The 27,584-nt window shown below is 42.0% G+C and overlaps 1 protein-coding gene across 7 annotated transcripts in view; it reads right to left on the reverse strand.

The window, feature by feature from the left end:
* Nucleotides 1-27,584, reverse strand: part of LOC137201457 (SRC kinase signaling inhibitor 1-like) — a 103,469-nt gene that overhangs the window by 1,690 nt on the left and 74,195 nt on the right. For 2 of the 7 annotated variants that reach the window (XM_067616529.1, XM_067616528.1), the window contains exons 6-22: nt 21,700-21,895; nt 20,350-20,645; nt 17,767-18,590; nt 17,385-17,486; nt 16,824-16,951; nt 15,641-15,661; nt 14,754-14,914; nt 12,678-12,853; nt 11,564-11,694; nt 11,105-11,252; nt 9,862-10,168; nt 9,453-9,717; nt 8,879-9,018; nt 8,488-8,640; nt 7,918-8,046; nt 5,585-6,490; nt 3,748-3,885 (exon numbers count right to left, since the gene is read on the reverse strand). In XM_067616529.1, the coding sequence (XP_067472630.1) occupies nt 3,748-3,885; nt 5,585-6,490; nt 7,918-8,046; nt 8,488-8,640; nt 8,879-9,018; nt 9,453-9,717; nt 9,862-10,168; nt 11,105-11,252; nt 11,564-11,694; nt 12,678-12,853; nt 14,754-14,914; nt 15,641-15,661; nt 16,824-16,951; nt 17,385-17,486; nt 17,767-18,590; nt 20,350-20,645; nt 21,700-21,895 (4,221 nt within the window). The remainder of the gene's footprint in view (nt 1-3,747; nt 3,886-5,584; nt 6,491-7,917; nt 8,047-8,487; nt 8,641-8,878; nt 9,019-9,452; nt 9,718-9,861; nt 10,169-11,104; nt 11,253-11,563; nt 11,695-12,677; nt 12,854-14,753; nt 14,915-15,640; nt 15,662-16,823; nt 16,952-17,384; nt 17,487-17,766; nt 18,591-20,349; nt 20,646-21,699; nt 21,896-27,584) is intronic. The other 5 variants (XM_067616531.1, XM_067616532.1, XM_067616530.1 and 2 more) reach the window with 5 other exon arrangements.

Here is a 27,584-nt window from a genome sequence, read left to right on the forward strand (position 1 = left end):
ACCTGATGCTCTGCAAAAACCCTAATACTGATGCAACCACATCATTTGCATGGGCATGGCCAGGAAGGAGGCAGGGGTAGCATGAGAAAAACCCTGAAATCTGATCAACCTTTTCAGGTGCTTGAAGGCCACAATAGAGTATAGAGCAGATAGATCATAGCTCATTCAACCAGCATATTTTATCTTGATGAGAAAAAAACACTGAAATTGGCAGGACCCCCATAAAACCAAAAAGTGGTGCCAGTGCATCTTGTTTTAGTTGATTGCAGATGGTACACAGTTATGTCTTAAAAATGTTAAACTGTCCCTCCATCTGGCTTTCATGACATGTTAATATGCACCAACTGCCTTTCATCTGAACTGGTGGGATTTGTCATTGTGTGTATAGTGTCACTGATTCCTAAGGTATTTATAGATCCAGATCTTCTCATGTATTAGCTAGGGGTGGGGGGTATTAGACCACTGGGAGACTGCCAAAGTGCTGCGCTCATTCCTCGTGTTGGTGCCCCATTCGAAATGCCCCAGAAATGTCACTTATCATTTGGCCAGAGAAAAGAAAATAGAACATCTAAACATCAAATGGGAAATGGAAGAAGGGTAAAAGTTTGGGGTCACATTCAGGGAGTTATGCCCAGGAAAGGTTTAAGAGAAGAAACACCTTTACCTTTAGCTGTGGGGCAAGAAGAGAAGTCACCCAAGGTGGGCACGTCTAATTGTCAAAACAACAACATCAGTCAAAAGTGTGACCGGCAAGTGTGAGTTGGAGGGTGAAATGTGGGTGAGAGGAATGACTGTAGTGGCTTATGTCAAACAGGGATTATTTTTTGGTTACAAATCAATTGTAAGGCATAATATGGGAATCCTGGAAATACAGACACTGGAAGACAGTGACTGTTTTGCACTTGACATATTCTGCACAAATATATTCTTCTAAAAGCACCTGCTTATGTTTTAGTTGTCAAAAAGTAGCACGATGCATCACCTTTTATTCTTAAGTGGCTATAATAAGGATTTCTCTTGAGAAAGATCATGAGCCAAAAGTCAGTGACAGGTAAAAAAAAAAAAAACACCGGGTAAAGTAAACATAGAGCAGGCAAAAGTTCTTAATTAGCTCTTAAAGGCTGTTATGCAAATCAGCCAGCCGCCTTGATAATTTGATGAGATGAGCTGCAGATAATCAGCGTGTTTTTCAGCATAGTCCATGCTCAGCTGTTTCATTATACTGAATTTAAAATGATTTAGTAGACAGATTTTTCTCCATCCATCTGGGAGCGTACTTGCCAGGATCTGTGCCGTGTTTTCTTGGTTTGACATAAAAGACACCAAGATATCCGACCAAAGAGAAGTCATTTCAAAACGTAACAGCTTGTGGAATCCAACAACACTATGCTAGACTCTCAGCATCGTGGCTTCATCACGGTTTAAAAAGGGGTGTTAAAATATTTGTTGTTGTTTTCACCTAACCTAACGCTACTACTGTACATGGCACTGCATGGTTAGCGGAGTTAGCATTTAAAGTTTGGATTGTGTATCTGCTTATATAGTACTATTTAGGCAAGTGGGACCACATTGTTTGGTAGTTGGCAGTTTTTCTCTACCTACTGGTGTACTAATGGAGGACATGACCTCTCATTAACTGGCTGCACATCATATGTCAAAATGCCACAAATTCCGGGTTATTAGCCATTGTGAACACTGCCACAGCTGACAGACTATTTATTCTCTTGGTATAAGTCAGCTGGTTCTTTGTTTCCTTTTGTTATTTGTCATGCAGTTGTGGTATATTGCCACCCTAAACGGCTTGGCACCGACTTCCCACGCTGACAATTAGCTTTGAGTATCCACTGTCCCTCTGAGGATAGCGCTTTCACACATACAGCTTTTCACAATGACTGTTTTGAAGTTTGTGGACAAAGAGCGTACTGTGTGCGAGTGTCATACTGAAATAATGGGATTAATTTTGCTTTCATTAGACAAGTGTAGGAATGCACTTTAGCTTCCGAATCACAGGGAATGAAAGAGACTGACAGGGAACGAGCAAAAAGGAGAAAGGGGCATCGTGCCTAAATTGCAGAGTATAGAAAGCGGAAGAAGGAAAGAAAGGAAACGTGAAAGACTAAATGGTGGGGAAAGATAACTGCCCTCCTCATATTGAATCATCAGTGATTGCCAGTGTGACTCAAGGGGCGATTATTACACAGCACTGCAGAGATTCCTCCCAATCTTCTCTCAGTCTGAGGCGACCAAAGTATCATTACTCTTGCGATCTCGCCAATCTCTCTCTCTCTCTAACACATTCATTTTTTCTGCAATCCTCAAGACTGAATGTGTGTCTGAAAGCTCTGTCAAATTCTGTGGGGTATAGCGGTTTAGGTGCACTTCACTGCTCCTGTTATTTTTGAAATGACATTGACATTAAGCTTTTTTTTTTTTTTTTCTCCTGTGCACAGGCAAGGTGCAAAAATCTTCATTTGGCTTTACTAGACTGACATGCTTCAGCAGTTCAATTTCCTTGCCTTCAGAGGCCATTTAGCATCTAGTTTAGCGTCTAGTCCCTCGCATTACTTTAAGACACCAAAATGCAAACTAATTAAACCTGCAAAAATGTAGAGCCGGCTATCAGTCAAGTGTATAACAATAAATATATAGAAAGAAGCTCCAGTAAGGTTTAGTAAGTTTTATAAAAATCAAAAGTTTTTTTTTATACTTGTTAGAAATAAATATAATAGGCTCCAGACTTCATTCTACAGACAAGACCATTAAAACAGAATTTGAGACTTAAACTGGTATATCATGGTGATACATAACACTAAATGAAGGTGTTTTCTACTTTTTAATGAATTTTGCTACTATAATTAGAGATAGCTTAAGAATTTCAAACATAAAAACACTGTTTAGGTAATTGAAGCGCTAACCCTCCACTAATTTAACCTGCCTAACACACATCTCTCTGTGGGACACAGAGCACGCAGAGGATTCTTTGATCTATTTCAACAAACCCACGATAATGAGACTGTGACAATAATTTGACTTTGCCATCAAAGAATTTTTGATCATTAGCTAAACTGATTTCAAATTCAATTAATCATTGCAGTTGTCTCTCTAAAAACAGAAAAAAAATGAGGTAATGTCTCGAATGTTAGAAAGAGTGCCACACATAGTGTGATGAATGTAAGCTACGCAGGGGGGGGGCAATGATGGGAACATGCAGTAATGCTGTGGGACCAGGAGAGGACTGAGTGGAGGTGAGGCGTGTCGGAGTTGGAGGCGCTTGATTTGGTGTGTAAAATACAGAGGGGCTGCATGGCAATTCTGGATATTGTCAGCTTGCAGAGATTCTGCTTTGAAGGGGTTGATCGAGACAGATTATGTTTCTATATGAAGAGCAAGGTCATCCTAGCATAGCTTGTATATGTGGAAACATTTTTAATACTGTTCCACATCCAAAGAATTCTCTGTCCCATCTGTATTGATTTATAGCAGGCACAGATCATTGCCTCTCTTTGCCCCAATTTCAGACTGAGGGCATAGTAAAATACAATATGTTTTCATAATGATCATCATCCTCAATTTTATGATATGTTATGATGAAAATATATTAAAAAAATGGTTATGACCTAGGCCATCACAACCAGAAAAGACAACCATTATTGAGAGAATCCGGAAAGTACCACACAGTCCGTCTGCACAGATGCTGCCAGGTCAAGCGTGCCTTGACAGAGCTAAATATAAAAGATGATACTGCACCTGCTGCTGGCCCTGGATCTTCAGGAAGTCATCTCTTTTGCCACTTTTATACTTGTCTGTGCTGTTCTGCTGCAGGTGCTTCAGTTTGGAGGCAGCTGAGGAGTGGAGAACCTTACCAACAGTGGAACTATTCCCTCCCTGCGAGGAAAAGGAGAGGAGAGAGTGTGAGTAAGACCTTGGACACGCGGTACACGGTTGTACATGTCATTTCTCCTCTTCAGTGCCTTTAGTGTATACGTCTCAGACACACATCAACTCGGTACAGTCTTATTTCGGCAAGCAAGTCTATCTCCTGAGACCACTGAGGTTTTTTTAAGATCATAGCATGTAGCTGATGTAACTGAACTATCCACTTCACAGAGTTCCACATCAATAGAAAATGACAAAGAGAAGAATATAGAAATGGGGCATCAAAATTGACGTTGCGTAGCCTCGCTTCTCCGTAGGATCCACGAGACAGTGTGCTTAATGATCTTTCCCGCTGAGTTACACTGTCGGCTGTCTCAAATACGCACAAAAAACAAATACAGATTCATTCAAATCTCCATCAAACTGTGCTTCCTCTGCACACAGAGACATTAGCTGACAGGAAAACTAATAAAAGATTAACTGTAAAAGTGTCAAAGAGCCAAGGCAAAAAGACTGGCAACTGCTCGTCTTCCCTCTTAGCCCACCCTTCTCTTGATATGAAGCAGACATAAAATATACAGTATACTTGGTGCTTGATGGATAAACCCTTATTCTAATGTGCTAATTAAAATCTGAACTGCAGTGGGGCTAGAAAGGGGATGTGTCAATGTGAATTTGGTTAGTACGTTAGCAAACGTTGGACAAGATTAGGAAGAAGGGTCATGTAGAAATGATGAACATGGTTGAAGTTGTGAGTGATGAAATAATGTGTGAAGACTCTGTAATCCTCAGCCATGCCCATGGGAATGCTCCCTGGCTCTATATCAGAGGGCTGAAACTCACCGTGACAGTGTGACTGTCAAGTATTGCAGCCCTGCCCTGAGTGGGAGGCTACACGCTACAGGGAATACTACGCGAGCTGTCAAGACACCTCACTATAGTGGCAGTTGACACGGGAACGCAGTAAGTCTTCTGATAATTACTAATCTTTGCTGTGTTGCGGTCAACTGGAGGTGAGTTGAAAGCAGGCTACTCGCAATGTCTGGTAATAGAGTTCAACATGTGGTCATTAGTGCATTTAAAGTGATATTTGTCTTGTCTATTGTGTGTACTAATACTACTTTTTTGTACTTTTTTGCTATTTTACTCTTTTTTTGCTTTTTCTGTTTGACATTTTGTGCTTTTGTGTAAGTACAGCACAAGTAACGATGTACATAAAACCATTATTACTTTGTTTAAAACAATTTCTGAAGGAAAGAGAGCTGATTTCAAGGCAGGGCAAAGATGAGAAGACAGATTCATCTGATCGAGCTGACAAGTGAAGAAGAGAAAAAAATAAGAAATTAGAAATGTTGTATTATCTATGCATTTATTTTTTTTTATTGTATGCTCAGAGTAACAAAAGGTGAAATTGGCTAGATTTAATGACAAAAAAACAGATGCCAGGACAGATTGATAAAGAAACAATTAACAACACAGCTCAGCAGGATAGCAGCTCCAGCACTAATCACAGAGCATACATGTCTGCTGTCTGTCCCCTTTGCATGTTTTCAATTTCAAATACAATTAGATGCCAATTTCATCAGGGAGCAGACATCAGAAGAATTTGAAAAGCAAATTCCAACAGTCACCCAGAAAAAAGTGAAGAAAGAAAATAGAGCATGCTGCTTCAGAGCAGGAATCTGCACAGCAGGTGTAAGTAATGAACCTGGATCGATGCTGGGCTCACAGAGGATGGCTTGGGTGGGACTGGAGGCTTCTTGGTCTCTGACGTCGGACTGCCAGTCATCTGTACAGGAGAGCTTTTGGAGATTGTCTCAGTGTAGAACTGCTCCGAAGTGGGATGGCCACCGATCTCTATCAAGGTGTTCTCCAGCTCACGAATGGTCTCCTCCAAACTATTTAGCCTCCTGTAGGTGCTGTGTCGAACATCTTCTCTTGCTTTCCTCTGGCTCTGTTCGGCTTGACTGTCCACAGAGCGAGTTGATCCACTGGACTCGGGAGTAGTGTTTACTGAACTCTGCTGTACCTCGGGAGTCATCTTAATTTCAGTGTTGTGCTGAAGTGTTAGTATCCTCTCCCCTGTCTCGATCCCTCTCCTCAGAACCTTCACCAGAGAGCTCTGCTGGCCCAGATGGAGGGAGGATTTCATTCTGGGTTTGGGCACCGGCTTAGACAACTCCAAAAGAGAATACAGCAGCCTGTAGGCCTCTCTGACTGTTTTTTCCTCCCTGAAAAGCACTAGGAGTGGCCTGTCGCTCAGCTGGACGTCAGAGACTTCTTTAGTGTGTGGTGAGATGGTCAGAGTCTGCAGAATCCCTCCCATAGTCCTGCTGAGCTCCTGGGCCTCAAGGAGAGACAACACCCTCACCTCCAGCTCTGTCAACAGCAGGGCCAACTCTTCTTTTAATTCTATATCCTCCTCAAAACAATGCTGAGACCTCAACTCTCGCTGTGCAGGGCCTCCAAATGAATCCCTTCCAGTCCAGTCATGTGATGGACTCTCCTCTACGGAGTCATTTGCTGTATCTCTGACAGGATCCTCAGAGGCAGTAGGTGAAACTGGCAAACACTCTGTCAACACAATGTGGGGGACAGGAGACAAGCGCCTTCCCTATAAATGAGGAAAGCACTTGAAGTTTAAATTTAAACACTTTGCTTTAGCACAATCCAACAACTTTCTGCGTGAAATTGAAGATTGCTGCATAAAAAGTTTTTTAAAAAAAAGCACAACTAAGAAATACAACAAGATACATTGCGATTAAGTGATGTTATTGACTTGTAATGTATTTCTACATTAACTTCCTCTTTTTATATGTATCAGTAAACATGTGTGGGCTTCTTACTGTTGCATTTGATGCCAAAATACTGCCTGTGTGGTCTGTCTCATGCAGCTCCCTCTCAAGTATAGAGCAGTCCAGTAAGGCACAGCTGGACAGCTGTTTCATACAGTGTTTAAGTTGCTGGTCACACGTACAAATTGGCTCCCACACACACACAAAACACTGCAACATCAACCGTAAACCCACTGCAACAACACTCACAGAATGTTCTTTATGTGGTTGTGAAGGAGTGATGCATTCATTATGTGTATAAAGGAACTAATTGTGTGAGTGGGTTTGTGTCCAAAATGTAATACCCATGTGCCGAGGAGGGTTATAGAGAAGGTTGCTAATTAAAACTGTGGTTCATTACTTTCTGTAAAGTGAAACTTGTATTAATCAGTATGTTTGGTGTTCACATTGACTCAAATGACTTTAATGAGAAAAGTTTATTGCTCACAGAGTCAAAACCACAGAAAAGTCTCTGCGGAGCCTTTTTTAAAGCCTCTTTTTTCCATTTGCTATAAGGCTCAATCACCATCATCAACAGAGGCAGCTGCATTCACAGCAAAGAAATTCTGTACCCTACCTGCCTAGTGACAGACACAAATAGCAATTAACTAGTGAATAAACTTGAACAGCTGCAACAACAACAGCAGCGACAAATATTAATCTTACACTCCAGATGCTTAATTTGTTCCTTTTCTCTGCTGGATGTATACTTAGGTAATTGTTTGCTAACATGTTTGCCAGAACAACTAAATGGTAGTGTTGATATGGTAGTGTCTGTTGTATGTGTGTCGGGTGATTTCAATGTTTTTCTGCCCCTGAGTGGCAAAAAAAAGTTAATTCCATTGTATATGGTAACACAGTCCCCGAGCCAGTTTAAGCCACAGAATGCAATCAAATAACTGCATAAATTGTGTGAAAATAAGACCTCGCTTTGGTTTATTCTGCCTATTTGTGGTTGGGATTCTTTCAACACAGCATGCATGCACATCAGCAACAAAAAGAGACACTGGTGAGCATTAATATCTGCCGAAGGGAGACTTTGTATTAATTTCAGCTTGAGGAGACGAGAGGAGTGCATGAGCGGATGTGGCTAGTGGCCGAGCAGTAGCTGGTGATGTCTGTGTGCGTGATAGAGGGGTTAAAGGAATAGACACAGAGGCCTAATAGGGCAGCAATCCACAGCACTCGGGTTCAACCAGAGTGTTACCTCACTGCCTGGGGCCTCAGAGGGCCACAGGTCCAGTCTGCAGGGGGGTGCGCCTTTCCTGGTGTGAGGGCTAACAGGCAGGGAAAGGGGAGAGGGCAGAGCGAGCCTGAGCGGGGCTCTCTCAAATAGCTGGGAGGGGAAAAGGGAGGTTCAAAAATGGTTGTAAATGTTTGGACAAAAACACAACAGCCACTGAATAATCAAAATCTGCTTTTGTTGTCTCTGTATTCCATCAAATTTCAGGCAAGCCATCTCAAACACAGTCCAAGCTGCCATTAGGGTCCATCTGTCTGGCTGTGATCTGTGAGCCCTGGGTGATGATGTGTGTGACTGAGCAGTATGTGATCTTTGGGCTCTCCCAGTGCCAGGGGCAGGAGGACATATGGCACCTGCTGCTTGAACATGTGGTAATGATGGTGAGCATCTCTGCTCGTGAGTATGTGTGCGCACAAAACCCAGTGGCAGATTGTAGTTGTAACATAAATAATAAAAAGGGTGCAGTTTTCCCGCTCATTGAACATCTTATTGAGGATATACTCAATGTAATGCACAATCAATGTTTTAGTTTACCTCCAATTCAGCAGCAATTTTCTCCTCCTCTCCTTCTTCCTTGTCCCCAGATGCTAGTGTGGGAGGTGTTGATGCAGGACGAGGGTTTTCAGACACTGTCCTCCTCAGTTTTACATGAGGCTTCTGGCCTTCAGTCTCTTCAGATTCAGTCTTCTGCAAATACAAAATGTTAACGATTCTGAAGCCATGTCCGAAGTTTGCATCGTGAACAAGCATAGTGTTTTGATCTGACAAGAATATTCTTTAGGTCTACAAAAGAGCTTAGCATCCATTACCGCCTCTCTATAAGGTTGGATAAAGATGTTGTCAATTTGTCAATAAAATGTTTTAATAGCAGAATACTTACTTCATACAATGCAGTGAACATGTGAAAACTGCATGACTGTGTTACCTTTATGCATTTTCCGGGAATAAGGGTCTCTCCACTGCGGGTGGTCAGGCCCGGAGAAGACGGGAAACTGCGTCTAGGCGGTGGAGGAGGAGGAGACTTGGAGGGTTTCTCTGTGCGATATCGAGGGACTGTAAGCTCATCTGGAAAGGGAAGTATTACGATCTTAGAAAGGAGTCAGTAATACGTTAACAGTGATTTTAGAACAAGCAAAGAGGCATTTATGAGTAGTGTGGGAAACCTACTTTACTCAATACTGAATGCTGATTTACTTTTTTTTTTTTTTTTAAATTCCTACAGTATCTACTCAGTATCCACTTTTGATGTTTTTCATAATTTATCTAAGTTTTATCTAACATCTGTTCTTGAGAAAATCTGATGACCTGCAGGGCTTGTAAAGATATTTTAAAACCAACTGGAATAAATAAAAAATACATGGCGGTTACCATGGTAACCAAGGTTTTTTTTCTTAGCTCTTGAAAAGTTGACAGTTTGAAGAAGCTTTTCTTTTTTTTTTTTTGCTTGACAATGATGCATGATAATGCTGTAGACTGAAGACCTGAACTCTCCATCTTACCAGAGCCACGCCTCGATCCTCCCTCTTTCCCAGAAATCTTGTTGTGCTGAGGCTTGTTGACACGGTGCTCTGGGGTTGCCACCCCAGTCTGGGGGTTCTGGGGGGATGGTGTGTTGGAGGAGGGCTTGATCTGTTTGGCAGCAAACTCCAGGTCTGGAATAGCCTTCATTAGCTCAGCCTGGGTCTCCTGCAGCAGCCGGTTGATGTCCTGGGCGCTGTACTGGGTCAAACTGGCCCGCTTCTCCTCCCAGTCCCGCTCTGCTGCCTGAGGAGTGAAGAGATAAACACTTTATGAAAACACAGCCACTGTGGTGTTACAGTACTGTTGTGATATGATTCGTAATTCAGACCACGCACATGTTGAAAAGAGAGAAGAAAAAATGCGAAGAGTAGCACAAATCATTCCTACCAGTCGGACTTCCACGGACAAAGCTTTGTCAGCAGCAGCACGGCGTTCCAGCTCCTCCAGGGCTTTGCCCTTGTGGGGAACAGGTGGGTGATTGTCCTTGTGCGGGCCGGATGGATTCCCATGGCTACGGCTGAGGCTGGAGTGAGGGCTCCAGTTGGACAGGCTGTTTCCTCCACCAAGGTCATTGATGGTGAGGGGTGGGCTTGTGGGGATGTCAAAGTCTGCAAACTTTCGCAAATCCTCATTGTGCTTTGATGTAGGACTAGAAAAGTCCTCCTGCTTCTTCCACACGCCCTCATTTGCTTGCCTTGGTAAGAGATGGGAGATTAATTAATTAATCAACTCTGTGAAACTATTGTAAAATATGACTAATCCATGACTTGAAGTGAAAACAGTTACACTCTAAACAGTGCAAACCTCCACCAAAACTGAATAAATCTCCAATTTGCTACTTGCTAACTTACAAAATATGAGAGTAAAAGCATAATTTAATGAGCTCTTTTGATCATTGAGGTTAATTAAACCAGAATGTGAGATGCTTTTTGGACAAAAGGCTGATGATGAGATGGAAGACAGAATGCTGAAAGGCACATTTTAAGTTCAAGTCTGTACTCGCTATACAATTAAAAAACCTTTATTCTTGTGACTGAAATGAGTCTTTCATCAGGGTGTCACCAATAATGACATTTGGTCATATTAACTGCTTGAATGCACTTTTCAGGACTTTTCTACATACACTAAGTTGATCATCTTTGCTAGTTTCAGAGCTTTTGGCTTAAAAACAATAAACATTTAATGACGGAAATCTCTGATCTGGATCAACAACATCATCCAATCAATTTTCCTCAGTCCACGGCCAGTCTGCCCCCCACATTTTATAAAAATCCATAATGTTCTGCTGACACACAAACAAAGAGGGGTGAAAACATAATCTCTTTGGCCGAGGTACAAATGGAAAAGCCTTCCTCAAATTGAATACAAATGGGTAAGCTGTTATTATTTTTCGTGTCAGCTGATGTTGGACATATTTCTCTACACGTGTCACTATGTAAGAATTTATTGGACAAATGCTGTTCCATCAGTATTTACAGGATTATTAAAATTGTATAATAGACTAAGTCTCTGTAAGGACAGCTCATCAGTATTTTCTTTACATTTAGCTCTTTTAATTCAACACATACAGGGCTGTAAGATTAAAGCAGGTACTCCTATACTGTTGCTGTCAGTCAGAGCAGGTTCATACTTGCGCATGGTTGCGAGGGTGTCTGTTATAGTCTTGCAGCGTTTTAACAGGGCATCGAGCCTGTGTGGCTCCTCTTTCAGGAATTTGACGGCTTCCACTTCCACCCTGAGCACCACCCGCATCTTACTCTGCAGGCCTGGGAACTGATCTGCAGGAGAAAGCGGAGGAGTATCACAGGAAGCAACAAGGCAACTGGTCAAAGATGTTGAAAGCCTTTTGTGGTAATCAAACAAAACATTTTTGAACTACAGTAAATGGTCAGGGAGTTCATTAAGACAATGTGCAATCTTAGCAATTTGAGACTGATTAAATGTTTTACAGACTGGCTGCGGGTGACTAAAAGATAATCAATGCCTTGGTGAGTAATTAAAGCATTATAAACTGTCTGCCAGAGTAAAAGACTGTGTTTTCTGTTTTTTTGCCTGTGCACATAATATGAAATGCGCCAGCATGACTCACTTTTCAGCTCTGTGAGGGTTTCTCCCAGTTTTCTCAGAACAGTGGCCTTCTCCTCCAGCTCCTGCACTGTCACCAGCTTGTGGTTGACAGACGACTCCTTCTGGATCTCCTCCACTGACTTCTCCAGGTCGCTGAAATGGAACAGACACCAGGCTTTCCTCTGTTACAATTAAATTTGACTGAATATTTATCTCAGATTTATGCTATTCAAGTTCAGTAGAACCTCTGCCAATAAACTGTCTAAATCATCTGGTAGCTAGCTCAACAGCTCTAGACAGCTGAGCTGGAGGAGTGTGGGTGGGTATTTAAAGGTTTCATGCAACAACTGAGGTAAAAAGTGGTACTTTTAAAGTAGCTGTATATAACATTTTCAGGAGCATGGACAGTAACAGAAAATCTTTACAAATATAAGTTTGCTCAGCCCTAATGTGTATCTGGTCAAACTTAGGCCAAATAAATCTGCTTTAAGTTATGAAATGAATCAAAGTTCTATGTATAATTAACAAAAATAAATTGGCCATTAGCCAGGCAGAATAACACACATTGATTAGCAGAGATCATCTAACAGTTCAACCAATTAGTCTGCAATCAAAATGCCGCTTAGAGTGAGATTCAGGAGCTGTTATGCTGCTCACAGAGAGACTCAGGAATTACTGAAGCAAGTTATCTGATTATTAAATGTCAAGGTAGCTCTCTGCTCTGGTTCTGCAGTCACTTCAATTAGATGCTGGACCGTCTCATACCTCAGATCTTAATAAGCATCTTGCTCTATGCCGGGCTTAATTACAGTTACAATTCCATCCTATCACTGTGTTACAGTGTGAGTCATCTAATTATAAAGCAGATACGAACTTTGTCATGTTTGAAGCAATTATGAAATATGTGATAAAAAAAACTCCCCTTAAAGCGTATAACTATGTAATGAATACACTAATCAAAAACCACTCATACTAGTACTAATTGGAGCTGAACACATTTTGGTTATTACTCATTAAAAAAACTAAAGATTTACTGAGAGATTGGGGATTTCAACAACCATGTACTCCTCTACAGTGACTGTAAAGCCCTCTCATTATTGCTCAATACTCTTTAATACTTTTATCCTGTTACTGACTGGAGCTGCTGGATGATCAGTTCCTCCTCATTTAGGTACTTGAGTCTCTCCTCCTCCACCAGGAGGCGCTGTCTCTGCAGAGGATCCTCCTGCTTCCTCAAAGCATCAGCCACGCGCACGTTCAACTCTGCTTCTGTCCGCTTCAACAGAGTTCGCACCGAGTCCTGGTTGTCCATCTGTGCACACACACATTCAAACAGAACTTTACAGTAACATATATTGCTCTTACAAAGCAGGGGCATGTTGTTCACTTGTAAATGTATTGGATCAATGTTAGCCCTTCTGGCCTCAAGAGAATAGCCTTTTGAAGTCATGAAATCTCCCATTGCTGCCACTGCAACATAACAGCTGGACAACGAGGAGGAGAAATGGAGCCAAGACTTTTCAAAATAGATCTCAGTGATTTATAGATATTGCACATTTTGTTTTGCCACATCCTTGAGGGGTTCAGCCTGTGGCCTCTTGTTTTACAGAGCGACCTTCTCTGCTTTGTTAAGCGAGAAGAACATTTCGCTCTGTCCTTGACTGCTTAGGTGTTCTTTCAGTCACTGCTTTTCAGTTTTAGCCTTCATACCGAACGCTTTGTTCTTGAAGGTAATGCAAAATGCAGCAAGTAGTTTAGTTGTGAAGATTAGGAGCTGTCTGTGGTCTCCCTGTGTGCATTAGCATGAGCAAATAATATTTCCCCTAACATTCAAAGCCGGGATGCCCTAAGGAGAACCAAGGATGTCCATGACAGAAGCACTGAGCGTGAACTCAGCTCCCTCTCAGTGTTATGAAAGGAATATTCTACAGGAGTGCGCCATGTAATACAACTCCCTGAGATGAAAGCACCTGGTAAGCAAGAAAAATTAATAATTGATCAGCCTTATGTTCCAGGAAGTAAAACAAGACAACAATATGACTAACATTTAAATTTACCCAGTATTCCCCATTATACTGCCATGAATGATGATGCAGCTGGCCAAACACAGAGATTATTACAACATATTAAAAATATACATTATTTATATCTAGAAAAACACATTTTTAGATTTTTTTTTAAAAATCTTACAGCGTTGTACTCCCTCTCTCCAAGCTGCTTGTCTCTCCTGCACGCTGCCTGTATAATTTATGAGCCACATGTAAAATTTAAGCTGCCGGCCATCGCCATGGGCAACAACACTGTCCAGGTGCAAGGGTCACACTTGGGCACACAGGCAGGTAAACAGCAAACTGTCCTCTATGGGTTTGCCTCTCCGTCTCACTACTTTGCCAGTTCAAGAAGCCCTCGTGACTGCTGTTATGGAACGAATAAAAGCTCTGCATACCTATCCTTTGTCACTCCCATTACTCCTTTCTCTTTTCAGCTGCAAGAGACATGAATCCTCTCCTCTGCCACTGAAAGCATCCAACTTGTCATCGCTACCTGACTCCTCCTACAGTAACCATGGCACCACTCGCATCAGAGATAAATGGAATAAATGAGGACCTCATCTCTCCATTTCTGTTAACCCTTCCTTCTGACATTTCATTTTATTCTGAATCCATTATGACTTTCCATATCTTCATAAAATAACAGGTGACGTGAACTGAACCTGAGCTTTTATCTTTCATACATTCTGTTTCATTATTAATCCTCAAAGGATACAATGCCCTCAATGTGTCATGCATCACTGCTATATGAACCTACAGGTGTTATTTACAGTAGATACGTCATTGAAGTCGAGATCAAATAAACAACAAAATCAGTGCTCCTGTGTACATGTGTGTTGAAATATAGCATACATTCTACATCATAAACATATGTGGAAATACTTCAAATACTAGAGACTAATTTAGCCATTTCCTTCAACTCTAAGGCAACCTGTGGACCTCTGCGCCAAAAGGAGACCACATGTAAACTGCATAATGTGGTTTCACATTGTGTATGACTTGCATGTCATCTACAGAGAGAGAGGAGGGAGCATGCAAAGAATTTAGTGCATCATTCAGACTAATCGAGATGATGACATTCGTATGTTTTTGCTCATAATTTGCGAGAAAGGACTGTTTAAGAATCATCAGAACAATGTTTTTATGATGGATAAAATATACCTGTATCTTGCGCAGCTGGGTGAGCTGTTTGCGCAGGTCGGTGGCGTTTTGCTGCAGACCGTGCAGGTGGAGCTGCATCTGCAAGCGGCCGACACTGTTCACCGGGGTCGTGTTAGAAGGTGGCGGCGGCATGAGAGCTAGAGGTGCCGACGGTGTATGAGCTGCCAATCACAGAGCAGGACATGGGGGTCACCGGGAGGTCGTTGGGAAACAAATTAGTTAGTTTGCTGGGCTGCGCTCCGGTGAGATTTGCAGTCAGCCTGCATGACACACAATACAAACAGTAACACACACACACACACAGCATACAGGCCCAAACAAATGTACATACACACACACAAAAAAAATCTGGACACACTCATATGTGCACACACTGGATCAAGTAAGTGTGTGAATGCAAAAAAAGCCATATTCACAAAACTCTAATGGCCCACTAGGGGAAATGGGTACTCATGCTATTAGTAACCCATACAGAAGTGCAATTTGTCAGTTCAGTAGTGACACATGGGGGGATAACCATGCTCTTATCACATAGGGCTTTGTGAGTATGGCCATTAACTCTCCCGGTCATTGCCACACACACATATGCCTCCTCAACACACACACACAATCTCATACACACTCACAAAGGAGTGCCTTATCTATGACAAAACAACCCTTTGAAATTTCCAAAAGCATAAAGAAGCAGAAATTCAAAAAGTAGAGACAGGGACAGGACGAGGGAAGGGGCGGTCCGCACTCCGGGAAACCAACCAGTAGAAAGACGGGAGGATAGACAACGCCAGCTACCCAGCAACACCACACACCCATACAGAGGGCAGAGAGCCATGAGAGATGTCTGACAGGAGAAATAAAAAAGGGCGATAAGAGTAGGAGATGGCAACTACCTTTCTTCTTCAGCCGTCCAGCTAGAATATAGAAAGAGTGCGCTTGTTACCGAGAAATTAATGAGAGGGCGATACAGAGACAAAGAGGGAGAGGAAAGGAAGGTCTTAAAGGTTCATATTTACAGAATGATGATCCTGGAGAACATTTTTATTGACTACTGCAGAGAAAATGACTCCTTAGTCTTTTGGCAGTGCAGACAAAGACAACTATATCCTTGTATTGGCCCTGTGAAGGTTTGCCTTTGTGAGCCAAAACTGCGCTAAAAAATATCAACAGCGTAGAACAAAAAAGAGAACAGAAACAGGGAAAAGAAAGAAGATATCAAAGGGTTGTTCAGTATACTGTATATACAGTTTTGAAAAATGATTCCTTCCTAAGTTTCATATCAGTATTTCAAAAATTCTGTCCTTAAAAAAACATTTGTTGTGTAAGTTAAAGTAACAGTTGTATATTTTGAGAAATACACTTATGTAAAGAAATCCAATCTCTGTGTATCCAGAATTATTGCAAAGCTGTCTGTCTTATTACTTTGCCAAGGAGGTTATGTTTACAGTCTTGTATGTTTGTTTGTTTAACACCTTTCAACAGCTCTGAGGCTGTTGGAGGGTATCAGTTCTCTTCTCTTGACAGAGCTTTACCAGCGTTTTCCCCTGGCTTCCTGTATTTGTGCTTAGTGAGGATAAAGACTTCTCTACACTGGAAAAATAAAGATGAAATTAACACTGAATTTATCATCTGGGTAGAGCAATTATCAAGTATCTTTAACCAAAACTTAATCTGTCCCTTTAAAAGCCTCTACCTTGAGCAATTTAATAAAGCCATAAAAGCCAATAAAGCCAGCCATCATTTTTATTATCAGCGTTTTTCAAATTTGGAATGAAACACTTCAATGTTAACAGAGAGAGACAAAGAAAGTGAAACTCAGAAAAGGAGCCAGAAAAGTCAGAAAAAGAGATGAATGAGGTAAAAATCTCCCCTAATTCCAGAGCTGACGTCCTCCCTCTCATTGTTAAATCAGACTTAAACCACAAGGTCATCATCATTGCTTGTTTGTGTCCATCATCCTTGGCTAAATTCAGGGGCATTGTTAGTAGGAAAATAAAACATCAACGGTGTTAGTAACAAGTAGACTATTGCGTTAACAGTTCAGTACACAAGTCACCATTACGCTGCTGTACTCACTTCCAGTGGCGGAGCCGTCGCTGTTGGTTTCGGTCTTCTCGCTGGAAGAGAAAGGTAATGGCCGTGAGAACTCCGTCCCTTGGTCCGGAGGGCAGCCCGCCATCATGCAGAGACGCAGCAGGCCGCATCTGAGGATCAACGGCCACAGGGCAAGGCAATTACAGTGCTAACGCTAACAGCACCACTACTGGACACTATCAGACTGATTACATCAACAAGTTATCTTCTTGTTAATGAGCCCCTGTTGTGTTCATAAGGGTAAAGTGCCGTGATAACAATGTACGATATGAATGAGGAACTCAAAATCTAGAGAAAGGCTATCTTACACATCTCTATGTATCAATGTATAAATCAATAGCACTGTGCCTTGCGGCTAATGTTTAGTGCTCTTTACTTGTGCTGTGCTCACACAAAGTAGTGTACCACTTCACTGCTATGGAGCTGATAATGGCCCTGATAATAGCACGCTGCCGTTCCTGTCGATAATCCTGCCTATGTGTTCAAGCTGAAGCTGTATCTGTGACTTTTAGAGGGTTAATGGGGTATAATGGAGAGTCTTACGTGCTATCACTGTCTGGTGCTCTGGTCAGTACACTCTGGACTAGGCCAGTCAGGCTGGCTATTTGCTTCTCCATGGCCTCCATGCGCTCCAGACGATGGTCCCTAGAATAGTAAACACCACAACTGTATCACAAAACACTGAAAGCACTAACGCAGATGTGTGTTTTTTTAAACTGTAATGTAAGCTGTAAAACTTTTCAAAGCTTTAAATCAAGTATATTTCTATAATATTAAGTATTTGTGACGAAATAAGCAACAATCAAAGTTGAAGTTACAAAAAAAGTATATTCAGATATGAATTAATCCTTAAAGCTCTTGTGTGAATTGTACAATAGGACAATGGGATACGTTAATAAACCTCATCACACAGACTCATACTGACCTGCTACTGTCAGGGTCTGGTCCAGATAATGAAGAACCAAAACCAGGCGTGGCCCTGCCACCCTCCCCAGGCCCAGCTGTCAGACACAGAGGCTCTGAACTGGAGCTAGGCCTTGACTTTGGGCTCTCCACAAACACAGAGGAGGAGGCCGAGTCCTTGCGGAAGGTCTGTCTGACCGGAGAGGCTCTGCTGGGTGAGCTGGAATATGAGTCCCTGTCCCTCAGCTGCATGTCAGGGATTTTCTGTGGGGATGAGGGTGGCATGCGAAAACCCATGCCCAGGGTGGCTGAGGAATACGTGTCAGAGTAGAGCGAACCTCCAGGCTTGTAGAGAGAGTCCTCCAGGTCCCCCTGAAGAGCAGCTGCTGAATATGTGCTGAGGGATCGCACAGAGCCCCGGCGGTACAGGCCAGTGGAAACGGGGAAACTAAAGGGGTCTCCGATGGTAGCTAACGACTGCGTGGAGGCAATGCTGAGGCGGCCCTCGTGCATCAAGCTGTAGGGATCTGCGTACAGCCCCTCGTTCTTCATCAGTGCCATGTTTTTCGCAGAAACCTCTTCGTCAGGCTTGACGTCGCGGCGCTCCAGGATGGCGCTGGGTGAGGGAGACAGGCCTGCGTTGGCGCCATGGCCGGCTGAGGGATGGTGGGGATGTCGCGGCTGTTCATGCTGGGGGTGGGACCCGGCGAAGGATGGAGGACGGCCCCCGCTGTAGGAGAGACGTGAACGGGATGGAGAGCCAGAGGATGCTGAGGCCGTGGAGGAGGGGAGGGTGTTGAGACGGCGAGTTGGGGAGGAATCGCGAGAGGAGTACACCATCTCCCTCTGAAATGAAAAAGCAGGGATGCAAGTTACCATGGAGACCTACAGATGAGAGCGCTGTGCTCCCCTTGTGTCAGTTTGACATGAAGACCACTGAGATCTGAGTGACACTGGACGGGCTGTCACAGTCTGAGGATGCCAACAGATTATGATGAAATTCAAAAGACCAATTAATCGTCCCACTGGCAGAATTTAGTCTCTAAATGTTTTCTTGATTTTTTAATCTGGCAGAATCAAAGAAAATGGATTGTGTCTGGCCAAAATGGAAATTTTTCAGTAGGTCACACACGCCCAATTCCAGCTCTGTTGTCCTGTATTCCTTTCTCTTCTGTCCTCTGCTAAAGCTTTTGGTACATCATGAAATTAATCTGATCAGGTATTCAGGGCAATCCTCTATCTGAAAATAAGAATTTATTCTCTGGAGTAGAATGGTGACAAAGCTACTTAATCATGTCCACCATTTTCAATTTAGCTTTCATTTTCTCTACCTGCTTTTTTTTGTACAGCGTCGTTAAATATGCCCAGATGCGTTTTTCAAATCACTGCTGCCTGTTCTCATGCTGTGGATGTATTCCTGTTGTGATTTTTCTCATTTCTGCGCCTTTCAAAAACTAAATACTCTCCTTTCCCTTGTCACAGAACTAGTTTTGTTGCTTAACTCATCCCTGTTTTTCGTCTTTTCATTTGCTCCTCAGCATCCTAGCTAACCTTGTCATGTGGCACAGTGTAATACACAGAAAATATTGGAGCGTGACAAAGGAATTTGTGCCGCTGAGCCTTTATGCCTTGGGACAAATTCATATACATATATTCACACAGCTATATGAGGTAGTCTGGTTCGTACAAACTGTGTGGACACAGTTTAAACAAGCAATGAAATAGATAAAAAAACACAGCTTAAACCTGAAATTGCTCGACAAATTAGCAGCAGTCGCAGGAGCAAAAAATGCTTGTTGAGATGCAGCGCATGTTTAGTCTCCAACAGTTATTAAAAGAGATGACTTGTGCATAGGTGGTAACTTGATGATGATTATCGTTTTTCTTTAATAACAGTCTTAAATCATTCCTGGTATCAAACTTAGCTTAAGGGTGTATTTAAATGTAGATATGCTTCTGCAGTTTATGGGTGCTGGTCAGCTGTCTCTTTACCACTTTTTCCTTTTCTGATTCTTATACACAAAGGCACAAACTCACATAAGCGTGAACAAACACGAGCACAACACATATGGTACAGCACAGTATACACACACACAAGAAACACAGGCACAGTTGTCATATATTCCCTGCCTGCTTGCATGGTTAATAGTTGTATTCTCAGAATTTTGTGAATAATGCAGATGGTAAGCAGGGTTTTGTAAAAAATAATTAAAAAAGGTTTCCCCCAGGCTTCCTTGATCTTCACTGAAGCAGAAATAGCTTTGGATGTTAAAATATGCTCATTTTACAGAGGAACATTGTTCTCTAGTGTCTGCATAGCAACAGATGGCCTACTTGAAGATAAGAAAATACACTTCCAGAAGGAATACCTGTTAAATTACTAACCCACATACACCGCAATAGCCTGTCAAAGTTACCATTGAAATATAAAAAAAAACACTATTACCTTGCCAAAGAAGCACCTTTTTTTTTGAGGCACAGAGTAGTTCTCACTGACGGCTCAGTTGTCATGCATCAGACTTACAGGAGATCAGACAGCATTCTTTCTCAAATAACTCAGTTTTCCCTCTTCAAATCCCCACTCCCACATCTCCCTTCTCCTCACCCTCAGGTCTCCATTAGCCAGGTGTGCAGCAGCCGGGTAGGAGGCGTAGATGGGCTCTTTACGGTAAATCTTGATGATACTGCGGTCCTGGATGTCCCGGACGTCCTCCAGCTCATAGAAGACGTTGCGCGCCTCATCCTTGATCAATATGGCCGTGTTGGGTGACTTCAGCATACCTGCTGTCAACTTCTGAGGGAACATGTGCACGATGAGGGCGTGCAGCGTGTCCAGGCTGCTCAGCTCATGGGTTATGTGCACCCGACGTGTCTCATCCCCGTACTGCAGGAACAGCACGCCTACAAAAAAAAAAGAGTGATATGAAAAGAAAAAAAGTTGAGTCAGAAGGCAACGGCTACAGTGGATGGAAAGAACAAGTAGCAAAGTAGTTCTGTCAATGTGTGGCGTGTTTTGCCATGTTGAACGTTACAGTTTTGTCAATTAAGATCAAAATGTTCTGCCTTTTGGTATACAAGATCCATATAATGATTTTTATCATCAGATGTCTGCATGAATAATCGGTGACAGATTAAACACCAGTTCTTTCTTTCTGAATGTAACAATAGGATTGCGGGAGCTGTGTGAGAATTCACAGCTAAGGTGCAAAGAGGCAGATTGAACTACTTTTTAAAAAAAAAAAAAACTTTTCATCAATAATTTCATCTAGCAATACTAGATATTTAATGAATTACCCAATAAATTGCCACACTTCATAAAAAAACTTGCTCCAACCCTTGATTTTATAGGTAATAATGAGTCTGACGCCTGACTAACCTGAATATTCATCTTCTTACACCGGGGGACAAACAAAAAGAACACACAAAGCAAAGAAAGACCAGTGATTAAAAGTCAGGAAAAATAAATAAGATATTGTAGACGAGTTGTGGAGAGAAGAAAACAAAGACAGTGGTTAGTATAAAGACATGGAAAGGACAGATTGGCAGCTCCGCTGTTCTACTTCTGTCTGACCTCCTCTATAATGGCCCTCATCAGTCACTGCCTCTTTAGTTTTACAGCCACTTTTTCATCTCACCATACTTGACGAAACACTACACCTTGGTCTTTATGAGTCTGGACCAGTCTCACACTAAACTTGTTCTCTTACCATTCAAAAAAGCTGTGTTATCTCAAGACTGACTACTCTCCAGTTCTCTTATGCAGAGCAATTAGATTACAATAAACCTGTTACAGTAAATGAGGTGAGAGTATAACACTTTCTCCCGTTCTGCTACCTCTGTAAACATTATTGTGCACATCACCGGCTTCATGAAGTTAAACACACAGCTGCAAATCTGCTTCAAGTCCAACCAGCATGTTGTGACATATCCTGCCTGCAGTGCTTCAAATCTTAACCTGGAGATCGTAGCTTATTCTGGCTGGCAGAGCGGGACAGTGGCAAGCTCTGGCGAAATCGGTTCATCCGGTTGAATCCGAGGGGGATGTCGGCTTCTGACATGGTCTCCAAAGATTCAGCGGAGGCAAAGGAGAGCTTGGCGGCCTGGTCGGCAAGCCCAGACTGGGTAGACTGGGAATGCCTTGGACTACGGCTCTGCAGGGGGTTAACACACATGGAGACACACAGTCATTTACTGAGAAGTGAAATCGAGGCAGAGAGAATGGATTGGACAGGGCCAATGGAGTAAGACCAACCAGAAAAGAGACAGTGAACACACAATGAGACAGAACACAATGAACCACATAACAAGATTAACAAGACCTTGACAATGGTTTAGCTACCAGCCATTCACTAAGTATTACTAGCGTCACAGTATCTGACATCAGCTCAATACTGCAGTACAACACAAAACACACACAGTACAGTTGTACTCAAGTGGCCCAGCACTCCGGGGCATCAACATACCTGAATCACCTATGGTAGGTAATGAGGAAAATTAAGGCAGAAACTGTGCTTCAGCTTAGCATAAGTTCAGTCATGTTTCCTTGACTTTGCACACCTCCCACATGCTCTTATCCAAACTCTCGTCCCTGCACTGCTATGAACTTTAAATGAGTGCTTGTGGGATGGGAGGAGAAGCTCATGTAAATCCCGGGCTGTCACTGTGGGTTTATCCTGCTGGCCTATGCCCAGGCGTTTCTCACTGAAAGACTGTTAGTGCAGCTGGGGCTGAGCTCAGTGAACTGGCTCCCTGATCCCCCTACGCTGTAGCGTCTCCTCCAGCTCAGAGGATGCTGTAATGAGCTCCCAGAATGCTGTCTGCTGATTGTTTGGACGGCAAAGGCAGAAACATCCTTAGCCACAGTACAGTAGCTGTGCCTGTCTCCTCCTCCTTGCACCATGACACTACAACAGTTTTTTTCCTCACTTTTCCAGGACTTTGCCTTCTCTGCCTGAGTCAAACTGCTGCATAGATCTACTGTGGCTTTTATTAATGTGGTATTTAATTAATGTGAGACTCTGACAGAAGCTACACAGAGGGCCATCTCTGTGCTCATCGACTCTCAGCAGTGAGCTGTTTGAATTCATTCATAAACACACAATACTATACAGAGTACACTCAAACATCTATTAAGATTTTGTTAATTGGGCAATAAGCCAGGAGGTAATGCTGCACAGTAAACAAAGGCTGCCACTAATGATATATTTTCTTGAGGTAATTGATTAATCATTCAATAAAATGTCAAAACATGTGCCTCAGAGCCCAAATTGCTGCTTTCAAATTGGTTGTTTTGCATAATCAATAGTCCAAAGGTTACCCAAATTTGTTCAATTTACAATTATTAATTAGAGAAAAGCAGCAAATTGTCACACTGGACAACCTAAAACTGGCAAATGTTTTTCTTGATAAATGTGTATAAATTTAAATAAATATAAATTAGTTCATAGCAGTTGATTGACTGATAGAAATCTAATCAACTAATTGTTGCAGCATTTGAGTCAACAATAACTTAGTAACTTAGTAAAATAGTTACATGTGGGATGTAGCCACATGTAACTATTACCAGTATTTGTCATTTGCTGTTTAAATGAACTGCTATGCTGTCACATGTGTGTTCACTTGGCGAATTACAAACCTTCATCACTGAGAACCAGAACAACCCTTTTTTATAATGTATGTTCCTTCTGTTACTATCATACATAATTCAGTCACACCCACACAGAATGATAGTGGTGGTGTCCAGTGATAGTGGTGGCAGACAGTGTCTGAGCACGCAGAGGGACAGCGATGCTGACAGATAACCCCCACCGTGTTTTCTAATAGGGTCATTTATCTAAACTGTGACCACACTGAACAACAACACAGCCAGCAGCACCACAGAGAAGCAGCACGTACTCCTGAAATAAAGTAGGAGGTTAATTCAAAATGAACATACTATACTATACTTAGTAGGGTTGGGGTTCCAAAGCATTTTATCTGATCTGAATCTAGTGCTGAATTCTCAATTAATTAGATTCCCTTTGAATCCCATAAATTTCATTTAGGTTTCAGCAATTTTAGGTAGCAAAAGTTATGAATGCAGTAACTTCATATTCAAAGGAATAGTTCAACACCTTGGGAAATATACTTATTCTCTTTCTTACCAAGAGTTAGACGAGAAGATTGATACCACTTTGACTGTGGAGTAAATATGAAGCTACTGCTAGCAGCCAGTTAGCTTAGCATAGCACACAGACTGGAAACTGAGGGAAATCGACTACATCTTGGCCCTGAGCAGTTGCCAGGCAACCAGCTTAGACTCCAGGAAGTTACTGGTCTCGACCAAGAAACAGTCTGGCACATAACCCACCGTGAGACAGCAAAGCTTTTTTGTATGGATTAAACAAACTAGACATGTTTATTAGGGACCTTTACATGTGCTGCTAAGTGGATTTTGTTACAGAAAGAGCCATGCTAGCTGTTTCCCCCTGTTTTCAGTCGTTGTGCTAAGCTAAGCTAATGGCTGCTTGCAATAGCTTTATATTTACTATACAGACCTGTGAATGGTATCAATCTTCTCATATAAAAATGTCAAACTATTCCTTTAAGAACAAAAAAAAAAGTTATAGATAGTTTGTAGAGTAAATATCACTTCTCAGTCCTAATAAAAACAGGCAGCTGATGAAGGTTTTGATAAGACATGTATTACACTCTACACTTAACAAATACAGGTATTAAACCATCTGGGAACTGAATCTGTAATATGACACAACCTGGCTTGTAAGGCTGGTAAGGGTCGCCACAAATGGAACTAATTATCTGAAACCTACCCCATTTCGCAGTAAAAGTTACACCCAGCAATTGATTTGGCGCAGTAATGCAATAACAGCTTTCAGGAGGAAGCGGAATGACTGAGAAGACCACCACGTCTCAATCATGTCAAAGGGAATTTTTCCTGAGAGTATCTGTTCATTTTATTCTGCGCTGCTGAGAGCGAAAGACAGAGCACCTTTGTGTTTCAAACTCTTGCTGCATATGAGAATTTTATTTCAAGGCTAAATAACCTATTGGATCTTTCTATGAAAAGGGAAAAGGGAATTGAGACTACGGTGCTGGATGACTGAGCTCCCTTCTCACGATGTGTGCAGAGTCAAATTTCTGGACCAGCTGAAAAAAAAAAAAAATCTGTGTAGGGTGAGTGAATGAGTAATGCTCCACTCTCTCAGCGACTACTATGAATGTACAACAACAAGACAATGAAACCCCATGTATGACTGTGTGTAAGCTCACCACAGCTGTTGTTATATATGCTCTTAGTCATCTTGCCTTGTTCCAACAGTCTCAAAACACTGACTTCCATATTGGTGGTTTATGTGATATGAAAACTGAAATCGTCTCACTGCGGTAATTTTACATTGTAAATATTATATGTGAATACACCATCTGGTCATGCATCTGGTCGTGCCAGACATGCCAATGCTATACATGATGGTGTTCAAAGTGTCCTTTGAGGGGAAACTGTTTCTACCTCCTTCTTATTTTCCTCAACAATCCTCCCTCTACCCCTCCCTCCATCCCTCCTTCCACCTAAACCTTTTCTTTTAGAGTGATCCAGACTTTTTCAATGGCACTCAATTACTGTCGAGAACTCTACACTGTTAGAAGGGCACGGCGAAAGAGGGGGAACAAGTAGGGAACAGGATGATCTTACACGGAACAGAAGCGAGTGGAGTGGAAAGCGGGACACGGCAGCCTGACAACAGACCTTAGGCTACAAACTGCATTAAACTCAACGCAACCTCCAACCACATCTTTTCTTGTTTCGTGTACTTGAACACACAAGCATAAGCGCATTCGCACACATATAAACACACACACACACTCTTTTAAGGTCAAGGTAATGGAGGCCTTGGTGAATATATGACTTTTTATGTTTGGGAGAGCACATCCCAACACTTCAATGTTGTCTTACTTAGTCTGCAAACCTCGTAGCCTTGTACAAAGGACAACAGAGATTTTTCAGCTGTTCTTCCATAAAATGTCAACTTTAAAAAAAAAGAATGTTTTGACGGAAAAAAAGATGCAAAAAAATAAAAGGAAAACCAGGTTTTGACCAACTAAGTGTACATTTATCTGTAAATAGTCTAGAAAAGATCTTCTGTCATGTTCTAAGAGGAATGCATTTTGCCTGTAAGTAAGGGGAATTGAAGCTGCCAGATTCATGTGATATTGTGAAGATACTAAAGGCAAGAAAAGCAAATTCAATAGAATGATGTTGTCTTATGGTATACAACAAAGTCTGCTGTAACTGTGAAGGCTATGGACTAAAGATAAAGCTTAACCCCGGAGATCTAGAGGTTGGCTCATCACATGGTGGCTGTTGCTAGGCTTTTCTTTCTTGCTCTTCTCCCCTGAGTGCAATAATTTTCCTGTTAAGTGATATGACATTCTCCCGGACTTGAGCGAGAGAATACATGCTAGCAACTGAAATGTCAGCTTGATGTGTGTGAAATGACAATGAATGAAGTGTTTGTCTCCAGGATAATACTCGAAAGACAGGTGTTAAATAGATAAAATCACAATCCTCGCACCTCATCCCTATTTCTTGATCCCTTCTTTTTTTCCTCCAGCTTCTCCATCATTTCTCCCGCTAATGATTTCTTTCTCTTGCTCAAAAGCTTGTGTCTGTCTTCCTCTCTTCACGTTTTATCCCCCGTCACTCATTCGTCCTCTCCCACCAATCCCAAAGCTCACCTTTGATTCTGAGCTGCTTTATGTCAACATGTCTGCCTCTAACTCGGTCTCTCATGGCAGAGGCCAAAGCCGCATCCAGGTGCTTTTGCTGTTGCTGTCTGCATTTGAATCTGTATTTATTTCCCCCCCCCCCCCACCCATAACCTGGCTCTTTTTCCACACAAAAAAACAACTTCACACCTCTCATTTTCAGAAAATGGAAAGAGAAAACAGCTCCCTAAATCGATCCATCTCTCACATCTGTTTGTCTCTACTTGCTCTTCCCCCACTATCATTATTACTCTCCATCTTTTCCAACTCTCAGGACAATCTTCTGCTTGGGCACACAATCCCCAACCCCCACACCCCTCGAGTCCTGTCTCTTTATAATGCCAGGAGTCATCATGCATGGAACAAATTGCTTTGCCAAATTGCTGCGAATTGCACGAGTGTGCAATCGGTTTGCTCAGAAAGAAAGGAAGCAAAATGGCGTTCTCTTCGGGTGGGGAGATGATGCCTTAGAGTGCTGGTAGTGATTCTTTTTTTTTTGATAGATAGGAGTGAAAGGAAGAACAGTGGCCTCAAAACATATTCCAGACAATTCCTCATTAGTTATCCATTTAACTGTGCATTGCTCTTTGTCCTATGCCTGTAATTGTAGCAAATAAGGTTTAAATGTCTGCTAAGATTGTGATAAGAGCTTTGATATAAATATTTTTTTTAAAAGGTAAGAGATGAGAGTAGTGTAGTAGTAAATAGTAGCTGGATTTGGTGTTCATTTTCAGCAAGCAGGGGAATCCAGGGAGAGGGTTGAGCTTAGAGTAGAGCTGGTGGGATGAGGGAGTAGGATGGGGCTTTCAAAAGCTTTAGTGTGAAATTTGAGCAGGATGAGGTGTCAACATAAAAGGTGTCAACAGCAGTGTATATGCTGAAAGCAAATAGCTTTAGATCTGTTGCCACTTGGACCATTTGGTTGTTTCATTTTTCATTTTATTACCGATGTAGCACTTTGTGGAGCAAATAAATAAATTCTAACTCTCGCTGTTCGGTGATATATCACTTAATGCATTTTTTAGCTGCTGCAAAGCAACATAGTGAGTGATTAACAGAACAGCAACTTACAGCAAA

This window comes from Thunnus thynnus, chromosome 17 (genome assembly GCF_963924715.1).
Source record: "Thunnus thynnus chromosome 17, fThuThy2.1, whole genome shotgun sequence".
NCBI classification, from domain to species: domain Eukaryota; kingdom Metazoa; phylum Chordata; class Actinopteri; order Scombriformes; family Scombridae; genus Thunnus; species Thunnus thynnus.